The sequence below is a fragment of the Garra rufa genome, chromosome 3 (assembly GCF_049309525.1).
Source record: "Garra rufa chromosome 3, GarRuf1.0, whole genome shotgun sequence".
Lineage (NCBI taxonomy): Eukaryota > Metazoa > Chordata > Actinopteri > Cypriniformes > Cyprinidae > Garra > Garra rufa.
This window is the reverse complement of record NC_133363.1, coordinates 46,332,575-46,344,056: the sequence shown is the minus strand read 5'-3', so window position 1 is coordinate 46,344,056 and position 11,482 is coordinate 46,332,575. Positions and strand designations below refer to the sequence as shown.

General features: G+C 33.6%; 2 protein-coding genes across 2 annotated transcripts; both read left to right on the top strand.

The window, feature by feature from the left end:
• On the top strand, positions 1-3,841 carry LOC141332507 (uncharacterized). Its single transcript, XM_073837642.1, has 5 exons — positions 1-232; positions 2,028-2,393; positions 2,480-2,612; positions 2,727-2,775; positions 3,383-3,841. The coding sequence occupies exons 1-5, from the start codon at positions 181-183 to the stop codon at positions 3,635-3,637; spliced, it is 855 nt and encodes a 284-aa protein (XP_073693743.1). The 5' UTR covers positions 1-180; the 3' UTR covers positions 3,638-3,841.
• A 559-nt stretch (positions 3,842-4,400) lies between these two features.
• nat16l (N-acetyltransferase 16, like) lies at positions 4,401-11,116 on the top strand. Its single transcript, XM_073837179.1, has 4 exons — positions 4,401-4,738; positions 6,883-7,092; positions 8,640-8,864; positions 10,173-11,116. Exons 1-4 carry the CDS (start codon positions 4,535-4,537, stop codon positions 10,740-10,742), a joined length of 1,209 nt encoding a protein of 402 aa, XP_073693280.1. The 5' UTR covers positions 4,401-4,534; the 3' UTR covers positions 10,743-11,116.
• Positions 11,117-11,482: the final 366 nt, after the last annotated feature.

Below are 11,482 nucleotides of genomic sequence, written 5' to 3'. Positions count from 1 at the left end.
AAGTAAAAGAAAAAAAAAGAGAAAATGGCTCATTCAGATAAGCTGATTGAAGACTGACAGGTAGAGAGGTCTAGTGTGAAGTCAGTACAATAACACGATAAAAAAAAACAAAAAACAAAAAAACAGACAAAGCAGGAAACAGGCGGAAGAGAAAGCCTATGTTGGTTTAGCTCGACAGCCATGAGCAGCAACTTTCTTTGCGCTGTTCTCATCCTTGCCTTCTTGGAATCCGGTAAGTGTATTATGTAAAATAACTGAAGAACATTTAGGCATCATATTTAGGCATTTAAAACAAGTGCATAGGCAACCAAAAAGCCTGTGGTTATTAATTCAAGCAGGCGATGCTGAATTTTTTATACAGTTGGAAAAAAGAACAGTTAAAGCCATTGAATGACAAAAATGATTCTATGGTAAATGAAGACATCATGTATCAAAATGTTTTTAGAAAGTGATAGCACTCAAATGCTCATGCAAGCATAAGCCAACGCCTTCACATGGACTGCTTACTGCTGTCTGACTAACTGCAATTTCACTAATAACATCTTGCATAAAAAAAATTATCAATCACTTGATTATCTTATTACTTAACATAGTGCTATACCTTTTCATTAATGTGTTGCTTTTGTAGGGTATTTCATTTTTATTCAGTGATTCATTTTTAGAATTCACAGTGATTACTTATTCTGATTTGACAATTAATTTTGCACTGATTTTTCTTCCTAAAGATTAATCAATTTAAACACACTGTACAAAACAAATTTGTTCTAAATTGTAAATAAAATGTGTAAGATTAGAGTATATTATTAGTTTATATCTTACAAGAAAATACTTTTTATTTTCAGCTTTTCTAATTCAGTTCCAGTTCAATTACTTGCTGTTTCTTTGTAACTGTTTGTGAAATGTACTAGCATGAAAATTGTATCTTAACCATTTTTTAATTGCACAGCGAGTTTCATTTTTTGCTTCTAAACAAAGCTCATTGTAGTTTCGACATGCGTCATTAGCGGCTCTCTCTAAAGTTTTTTTGAGGGCAGTATATAAATTGCGCCAACCACTTCTGAGACTAAATATAAAACAAAAGGTTCCATAATGGCTTCAGATGTTTAAAGACATCAATGCATTATTCTTTTCAGTAAATAACAAATTTATAATCAAAGATTTACTGTATTTTTCATCAGTAAAAACATTAAACAAACTTTTCACTGAGCATTCATAATTCAATATTTTTAGGAATAGAGGCGGACAGTAGTGAAGTATTTTTACTCTGCTTTAAAACTACTTTTCAAGTGTCTGTACTTTATCAGAGTGTTTTTCTTCAGAAAACTTTACTTCACAACATTCCAAAGCATAATATTGTACTTTTTACTGCACTACGTTTCGTATTTACAAATTTTACATTATAACTCTAGTACTTTCTTACTTTTACTCAAGTAAAAGTATCAAAGATTTACTTGAGTACAAGAAAGTACAACCTTTTTAATGTTCTTAAGCATTAAAGGTAAAACAACAACAACAACTTTTATTTATAAAATGTAGTGCAGTAAAAAGTACAACATTATGCTTTGGAATGTAGTGAAGTACAGATACTTTTTTAAATTTACTTGAGTAAAGAAAAAATACTTCATTACTGCACTGCAAAAAAATGCTTTTCTTACTTAGATTTTTTTTGTCTTGTTTCCAGCCAAAAATCCAAAATATTCCTAAATCAAGAAGGATTTTCTAGACAAGTAAAAATTATTTTCTTGTTTTCAGAAAAAAACAAGTCAATTAAGTGAGTTTTTGCTTAGAAGAAGCAAAATAATCTGCCAATGGGGTAAGGAAAAAAAATCTTATTTCAAACAGAAAACAAGATTATTTTTCTTACCCCACTGGCAGATTATTTTGCTTGTTTCAAGAAAAAATGCACTTAATTTTGACTTGTTTTTTTTCTGAAAACAAGAAACATATGTGGACACATATTTGTCCACATATGTCTCTGTGATCTATGTAATATTTCTATGCATGTTTTCATTTGTGTTCCTTAACAGGCAATTCAAACAGTGGTGTATCTATCAGTCACAGTCGAGATGGAGATGGCCAGAACATCACCTGTGTCCTCTCAGGGAATGAAAATATGACACAAATTAACTGGGAAATGCTAAGAGGCCCGAATCGCACCAAACTGGGCACGTATCACCCAACTTATGGAATGCACATACCGCAAGAATATAAGACGAAAGTGAATATCCAGAACAGAAAGTATCCTCATTCATCATCATCCCTTCTCATTAAAGTGGCATCAAATGAGAGCGTGCTAATCTGTTGTGCGTTCATAACATTTCCTTCGGGTAAACTTGAGCAGTGTATTGATATCAGTAAGACAGATGTCAGTATCAACACATCTATGATAAAAGGTAAAGTTTTCACATGTAATCCTATACACACCTTGGCATTCCTTTGGGAATTCCTTTTTATGATTTTTTTTTTTTTTTTGTTATAGGTTTTACATATTTGGAATCAGAAAGAAATCTGGGATTAATTGGACGTTTTGGTGCACTGATCATTGGAACTATTCTTTCTCTTTTTATCCTGACCATCCTATTCTACTTATGCAGAAAAACGAACTGTAGAAGGTAAATATTTACACAATACATTTAAGACCAAAACAAAAGACTTAATGTTAGACACTTTAAAACTTGTTCACAAAACAATCTGAAAGAAAAATCATGGGTAATTTGACTTTGCAGGAGGAAGTCCTTTGAAATACGAACATACTTGACTGACTCACCGACTGAGGTAAGACTTTACAGCTATAAAGAAGAAATGTAAATAAATGATACATTTCAAAAAACTCTAATGCATAATTTAATTGAGTTTCTGTAATTAAGACGAGTGAGGTTAATAATTAACTATTCTTCTAAATAGTAATTCTAAACAAGCAAACACTGAAGGGCTCATATTGGATACCATTCTATAATTGCTAAATGTGACAATTCACAAAATCCATCAACACCAGTTACAGCTGAAATGGCAAAAACAGTGTAAAAGTGTGAGAACTACAGCACAGCAAATTTTTAACTGCACTGCCATTTCCTTTCAATCTCAAATGCACTTTATTATAGTATGTGATTGCATTTAAGGTATCAGTTTCCTGTTATTTTCTAAAGAACGTGCGTGGTTGTGGTTAAAGTTTGACTGCCAGTTCTCACGACCCTTGTTTATAGCAACATTATGATCATTTCAGTATTTAATAACAATAATAAAACCATTCTAAAAATATTACAAATATATACTTTTTATTTTCATTGTTATGATTATTTAGTTAATTAGCTAATTTCTATACAGTGTATATTGTATATTCTAATACAGTAATTACAATATAAATGTAAATCTCTCATTTTAGACATTTGCTGAAGAATCAGTTGATGCACCAGCCTCTCAAAGTTCTCCAAATGGCTTTGACCCCTCAAAACTTTACGCCAAGATCAAAAAAGACCTTTTCTATGGCCGGCTGTGGAAGTCTTACCAAGGCCAACCCAAATCATGGACACAAGGTACCATGACTGAACAAGGACATGTTTATCACCTGTTAGGACAGAGTCCCTTACCACTAAGAAATGTGGAGGGCAGCCCCTTGAGGCCAGATGCAACAGAATGAGTACATTTCATCAGTTTCATCAGAGTTTCCCGTCTTTCCAGTGTGATTGAAAGGAAGCTCATCACATTTGTGATATATGTAACATGTAATAGAGCTTAAAGTAGAGTGCAATGCATTATATAAGAAAAGAATGAATTAATATTAAAAGAAATTAATTAATGTTTTGTTTTCAGTTTAATATAAATGTTTCTAACACTGAATAAACTCTTTTGTCACGAGTCAAGTCTTTCAAGGCTAAATCTCAAATAATTTTGAAGAATTTCTATATGCTGCAAGTTAGTTTTATGAACTCATTCATTTATTATTGTTTTGAAATATTTGTCTCATATGCATCTCCATATGAAATCATGCTTATCTAAAAGTGCATGAAGTTTTGACTTAATCCTTTTACTATTTAGACTATATTTTATTTAAATAGCTCATTATCCAAATTGGTAAGAGAAAGAGACAAAGAAAGAACACTAAACAAAATAGTCTATTCTTTTTCTTTTTGTAAATCTGTTCTAACCGTTGTTATACACAGTGATATTTATTGCACGGGACAAGGAAATGCACATCCGTTATCTAGTGCTCTTATTCTGTTTTTTTACTTCCTGCTTGCGGCTGTAGGTTTCCATAACATTTTATTCTCTGAGCATGAACTCTTTTAGACGTTTTCTGCCTTGAGGCCTATTAGACAAAACATGCAATGTCGCCTTCTAACCGCTTGGTGGGGTTGCGATTCTCTTTTTGGAAAGGAAATCTCTTTGGAAATGGCTTCACGTCGTATTTCAAGAAGGTTCAAGTGTTTATCATTTATACATTTTTTTATGTTCTCGAAACGTCTCAGAGGTCTCTGTGCCCACTATATCGAACTTTGCCCGTTATGTTTAGATAATTATTGATATAAAATTGAAGATGCTTTACTTAGCCTACTTGTTAGCTAATCAACAGAAAAAAATCCAGGCTGTAAAAAGGCTGGACATTTTAAAAACAGTTCTCCAAGTCTGCAAGAGTAAAGTCCACGTTCGTCCGAGTGGAAACTTTTCACATCCTGAATGTGGTTGTCTGCAACACAACGTCAAAATAACACGCCTGTCGATACAGTACGTACGTCACGCGGTAAGTCCTGCAAACCGACACACATTTCCTATCATACACCACAATACTGAAGAAATGTCATATTTGAGGACAGTGTCGCTTGTAAACGTATTTTACTCATGTTTTGCTTATTTTGTGTTGTACGGTGTGTAAAGTAAGATGTCTGTAGTTGCATTTTTAGCAGTCCTGTCAATGTGATCAGACCACATGATCATAGCCATATAGCCACATGATCACTTTGTTTCTTTTGTGTAGACTGTTATCCAGTCTAGAATTATATATATGTGTGTGTATATATATATATATATATATATATATATATATATATATATATATATATATATACACACACACTCAAAGATATTATATATACGTTTTTGTTGATAATGCTATCCACAGTAACACTACATCTGCTTTTGTTTGCAATCATTAATAAAATAATTAAGTTAAAATAGTTTATTTTTTATTTTTACTAGGCTATAATATTTTGTATCTTACATTGTTTAAATATAATATAATGCTGTTTGAATTTGTTTTTATTTGTTACTAGAATTAGACAGGGTTTCCACAGGGTCATGGATTCTGGAATATCATGGAATTTTAAAAGGTCTATTCCAGACATTGAAATTCAGGGAATTTTATATATTTTTATTCTTTTTGTTTGTTACTTAAAATTTTAGTTTCCATTTTCAAAATGTAATTTTTTTATGCCACATTTTTGTTTTATTGTGTTGTTTTATGCGTTTTGCTATTGTTATGGTTAGGCTATATTTCAGTGCCATTTTATTCCCTACCTTCTCATCAACTGGCAACCACTTACAGTGCCTTGCAAAATTATTCATACCCCTTCATTTTTTTCACATTTTGTTATGTTGCTGCTGCCTTATGTTAAGCTGCTTTAAATTAATTTTTCCCACATCAGTCTACACTCCCTACTCCATAATGGCAAAGCAAAAAATAGGTTTTTAACATTTGTGCAAATTTATTAAAAATAAAAAACTGAAAAGATCCCGTTGCATAAGTATTCATACCCTTTTCTGGGACACTCGAAATTTAGCTCAGGAGCATTCATATTGCTTCTAGATGTTACTACACTTCGAGTGGAGTTAAACTGTGGCAAATTCATTTGAATGAGTATGATTTAGAAAGGCACACACCTCTCAGAAAAGGTCTAACAGCTGAAAATATCAGGGCAAAAACCAAGTCCTGAGGTCAAGACAACTGCCTGTAGAGCTCAGTGACAGACTTGCGTTAAGGCAATGATCTAGGGAAGAGTTCAGAAAAAAAAAATCTGCATTGAAGGTTCACAGAAGCAAGTAGCCTCCATTATCCATAATGGAAGATGATTGGAACAACTAGGACCCTAGAAAATGTCTGCCAGCTGGCAGAGCTTGAGAGGTGAAAAGGTGAGGCAAAGAATGGCAGATAATTGCCAAATGCAGATGTGCAAAGCTTGTCACATCATACCCAAAAAGACTTGAGGCTGTAAAGGTGCTTCAACTATGTACTGAGTTAAGGGTATGAATACTTATGCAATGTACTTATTTCAGTGTTTATTTTTAATAAATTTGTAAAATTTGCAAATGTTGTTTTTGCTTTGTCATTATTATGGTGTATGGAGTGTAAATTGATGTGGGGAAAAACTAATTTAAAGCAGTTTAACATGCTACAAAACAAAATGTGAAAAAAATTAAGGGGTATGAATACTTCTGCAAGGCACTGTAAGTCAAATCCAGTCACCAGTTCCTATTAACTAAGGCAAACATGCCAAGAAAATGTACATTTCAAGATCTTTGGCTACAAAATACAAAAACGATAAAAAGCAAAAACTAAATGTGAAGAAATAGAAAGACTGAATGATGAACTTGATGACAAACAGAAAATCCTTCAGAGCATTTAACCCCTGAAAGCATAAAAACCATAAATTAATTTCTGTAGAGAAAAATATCAAAGTGCATTTAACAGGTAAAGCAAAAAAAAAAAAAAGTGTGTATATGTGTTTGTATTAAAAATGTCTGTGAACAAGTAAATAAAGCTTGCAAATGGATGGATACGTTCATTATAGGTAATGTAAATTCATCTTTTTAGTCAGTGAAAGTCAGGGAATTTTACATTTGGCTTAGAGTGGGAACCCTCACTAAAAAATTGTGTTTTACAATTCACAGTCAACCTGTGCGGAAGTAACAATGCATTCACACTGTGTGGGTGAAAGTGATGGACTGACCTTCTTTCTGGCCAGACCAGAGGATTACGATGACGTGATGGCCATATCACAAAACATATATGGTGGCAATGACTACCTTCCACATCGCTATCACTCCTGGATGACTGAGCCAGGACGAGTGGTTATTATAGCAAGGAGAGATAGGAAGCTGGTAAGAGATACTAGAGGAAAAAAGGTTTAATAAACCTTATGTGTTTTCTGATTTTAGTTTTAACCTCAGCCACAAGCAGAGGAAATAATTGTCCTTGTTAAATTGCAAGATTATGTTGCATCTATTTTTCAGTGCTATCTTGATTTTAGCAAGTAGACACACATTTTATTATAACATATATTATATTATGAACTCAAAATAGGATGTCCAAGAAATTGTAAAAACTGTTTATATTGCCAGAGCTTGTTTATTTGGTCATCTAAACCTGCATTTTATCAAGATAAAACATTTGATATTACATTAACATTTAACATCAACATGTTTTAGAATTAACAAGCTATCTTATGATAAGAAAATAAGTTATGATGTGTCTATTGAGAAATGCCATGCTTGCAGTTCTCAGAAAGACAACATTTTATCTTGTGGCTGAAATGAACCACATCAATGCGAGCCATCTCTGCTTTGCACAGAATTGATTGACTCATGACCCATATACTTGAATGCAGTATCTGACATTAATACCACTGGACTGTTTTGTTCTTCATATACTCACAGTCTCACAGGGTGGTCAAATAAGGCAAGCAGCACTTTTGTAATTGTTTGTTACTATTTCAATAGTATTATTTTGTAATATACAGTCAAACCAAAATGTATTCAGACACTTTAAACATTTTTCATAGCATCACAATTTATTTGCTTTAGTTGAGAAAATGGTCATCAAATAAGACAAGACTTTAGAGTTAAACTGTGCCAGAACAAATTCATCTTGGTAATCATAAATTAATTAGTTTGTTCAGACATCTTCAGAATTTCTACCATTATCACAGTTTATTCGCTGTAGTTTAGAAAATGGTATTGAAATACGACAAGAACTCAAGAGTTAAACTGTGTCAGAACAAATTCATCTTGATAATGTCAGATAACTTTGATAAAAAGCTATGTAACAAAACGTGGTCAGGCCAAAGTGTCAAATCAATTTTTTGGTCCCAAATTTTACTGGTAGTCCACTGTATGAATAATTTTGGGGTCACAGTTTACTTTATTTTGCTATCCTCACTTATATAAATGAACTGTACTATCCTGCACCGACTAGTAAAAAAATAGCTAAAATTTTGTCTGGTGTCTGAATAGTTTTTGGTTTGACTTTATACTGTTAGATATTAGTGAACCTCTACTGGCTGCCCTAAAGCACCATTAAGTTATTAGGGGGACTTTTGCACATTGGCTTTTGTGATTAGCATATTGAATATCAAGAAAAGCAGACCACTTTTATTCTTATTCTTAACTTACCATACTTTATAAGTAGTATACTAATAGTTTTAATCTCAAAGATGAAGAAAAACTGATTCCTCATGATTTCATACACAAAGTAATGTTTTGAGTCAGTTACTCCTACAGCTTTCAGTACAAAAACAGTATGTTTGATGTCGCAAACTGGTATTTGTTTTCATATTCTAATTTATTATCGCAATCATAAACATACTGATATTTTACTTTTTTCCCCAGTTATTTCAGCCTTTGCAGTAATTATTCATGTGTGCCTTTAGGTGGCTCTGGAGTCAGGCCTGCTGGTTGATGGAGGTGAAACAGTAGTAGTTGAAGGATTGAGAGTGTGTCCAAATGAAAGGGGTTGTGGTCTGGCTGGAGTGATCCAGAAATTTACTGATGACTACATAAAGAAGGTCTACCCTAATGTGAAGACCAAGCGCCTCACCAGAGGAGATGACCCAGGGCCTGAAAAACTAAGCAAGTTTACACTTCTGGCTAGACGGGTAAGTTAAAACTCGAAAAGTGAGTTCTATAAACTAACTTAATTTAATGTATCATGAACAAACATTAATAAACAATAGTATATTTATAAGATATATTTATGAACACTAGCCTAAATAAATAATTTGTTTGTTAGATCATAATACCTAATTTATATGCAAACAGAATCTTTTTGAAAAGCATTAAATACAAAATGGAATGTTGTAGCGGTCAAACTTTTACCATATATTTTCTTTTAATATGTTCTAAATCAGCTGCAAAAGTAAGTTTAGATTTAAAAGAATATTTAAAATGTTTGCTAAGCAAAATACTGTGTAACTTGTATTTAGTATTTTTTTCATATTGTTATTTTTGATAGTTGTTTCAAAGGAGACCTATTATGCCCCTTTTTACAATATGAAATGTAAGTCTCAGGTGTCTCCAGAATGTGCCTGTCAAGTTTAACTCAAAATACCCCACAGATCATTTAATATATAATTTTAAAAATGCTTCCCATTTTAAGTGGAAGCAAAAATACGATGTTTTCGTGCATGCTCTTTAAATGCAAATGAGCTGCTGCTCCCTGCCCCCTTTTCCAGGATAGGGCTGTTACATCTCATACCTCAGATACTTTGCCAAAAAACATCTGTTTGGTTTTGATTATCATGTCTGTCACACTGAAATCATGCATTTTAAACCATTTTAGTTTAAATCAATATACGGTTTTCTGAGTGCACACATCCAAAGCACTTGCACAGAAAGTGGCTGTCACACAGCATGAAAGTACTAAACTAAGTTCTCTTTCATGTCATATTGCGCTTAAACTGTCAAATACACACACTGTCTGTGAAGGTAAAGAGCTGGGAAAGAAATTGCATGTTTATACAATATATCTTTGTGGCAGCAGCGTAATATACAGTTAATAAATCAATAAATCCACTGCTCTCCTGTCTCCTCTGAGGCTGGGACTGTGTTGTGTGCTCGTTTGTGCAGCCAACAGAACAGAACAGTTAGCATGGTTTCCTAAAACTTGGCGTTAATACTGTACACCGTTGTGGCTATAATAAGATGCCCTTGCTACATCACGAGGGGAATGAAATCTTACGTGCTCATTTTTGCACATGCTTGCAGAAAAATGCTTACCAAAACAGTTATTGGGTTATTTTTCACTTTTTTGGGGTTGGTAGATGCACTCCATTAAAGTTTTTTTCTTTTTTCCCCCGACTCCCTCTCACTACCCTTTGATCCATACTACCAATAGTAACAGTAATACCACTAACGCTAACAATAATATTTATCTCTGTTTTCTCTTTCTGTCTTTATTAAACCAGGCCGTTATCTCTCTACGGGGGGATTCTGAAGGTTTTGATAGCTTTGTCTCAGGTCTAAAAGAAAAACTGGTTGTGTCAGATGAGTCCAACAGCAGCCGTCCTTTAGTAGCAATAAAGGACTCGGATGCTCTTAAGGCCCTTCTCTTGGACTCAGACTTGTCTTCCAGACTTCAGCTTCCAGGGGGTGCTATCATCCAGGACTGGCAGCCCTTGAAACTCATGGAGAGTAACCTTCATATCTTGGAAAGGCGCAACCTGACGTGGTTTGTAGATGGTTCTGGTGGGAAACCCCTGTTCATGAGCTTCCACACACCTCCCTATCCTATTCCGTTTAACGAAGGGTCTCTACGCTTTAATATCGACCTGTTTGGGACGGACATTTCTTTAGCAAAGAAGGCAGTAATGGCTCACCTGAACAGTGTGAAAAGTGAGATTCAAGGCTTGGTTGTGGTTCATATTTATATGCATCAGACTCTGTGGGAAGGTTTAGTGCAGTTTTGTGAGGGCCATGACATGGTGAAGCAGTTACACAATTACTGGGAGCAGCTGTTTTTGGAAAGGGAGTTATAATGATATCTAAAAAGGATGGAGTTAAAAAAAAAAAAAAGACTTGTTTAATTTTTTGGTGATTGATGTTGTTTAGCCATAATGGAGTTGTCAGCTTTGTTTAAACAAACTATTTGTTCAACAAATTAAATCAAATGAAGATATTATACAACAATATTGTAGCACTTTTGTAATTTGTGTCTGAGTGAATCAGGCACAGTGAAGCAAACTCTGTGAAATCATTACTTTAACAGACTCATAAAGAGTGTGTTTGTTCCTGCATGCCAGGAACAGGATGAATTATGAATTGAAATGAAATGTACTGCAAACTAATTGTTTTCAGAATTTCATGTTGAATATAAAAAATTAAAAGAATGTCTTTTTAATCAAATTTGAAACAGTTGTGTTGCTTAATATATTTGGGAAAACAGTGCACTGTAAAAACAAATGCTGTTGTAATTAGTTATAATGATGAAAAATCAGAGTTGTGGACTCGAGTCCCAAAATTTGATTTAACATAATCAAAGAAGACTTGTGACTCGACTTAGACTTTGACAGCAATGACTCGAGACTTGACTTGGACTTGAACCCTGTGACTCGGCAAGTCTTTATGGCCTACCTTCTAAAAATAAAACAGAGTTCTGATCAATATAGGCTGGTTACTGAACATAAGCTTCATACTGGTATGATTAGCGCAGCTTTCGGCACTAAGCCAAGAGAAGGATTCAGTAAGTTAGCGATTGTATTGTTTTTACCCACATAAT

Excerpts from the sequence above, each read along its gene's own strand:
- LOC141332507 (XM_073837642.1), top strand. The coding sequence starts at position 181 with ATGAGCAGCAACTTTCTTTGCGCTGTTCTCATCCTTGCCTTCTTGGAA. Across the intron at positions 233-2,027 it reads CCTTGCCTTCTTGGAATCCG|GCAATTCAAACAGTGGTGTA; the intron begins GTAAGTGTATTA and ends GTTCCTTAACAG. Across the intron at positions 2,394-2,479 it reads CAACACATCTATGATAAAAG|GTTTTACATATTTGGAATCA; the intron begins GTAAAGTTTTCA and ends TTTTTGTTATAG.
- nat16l (XM_073837179.1), top strand. The coding sequence starts at position 4,535 with ATGCTTTACTTAGCCTACTTGTTAGCTAATCAACAGAAAAAAATCCAG. Across the intron at positions 7,093-8,639 it reads CAAGGAGAGATAGGAAGCTG|GTGGCTCTGGAGTCAGGCCT; the intron begins GTAAGAGATACT and ends GTGTGCCTTTAG. Across the intron at positions 8,865-10,172 it reads TTACACTTCTGGCTAGACGG|GCCGTTATCTCTCTACGGGG; the intron begins GTAAGTTAAAAC and ends TTATTAAACCAG.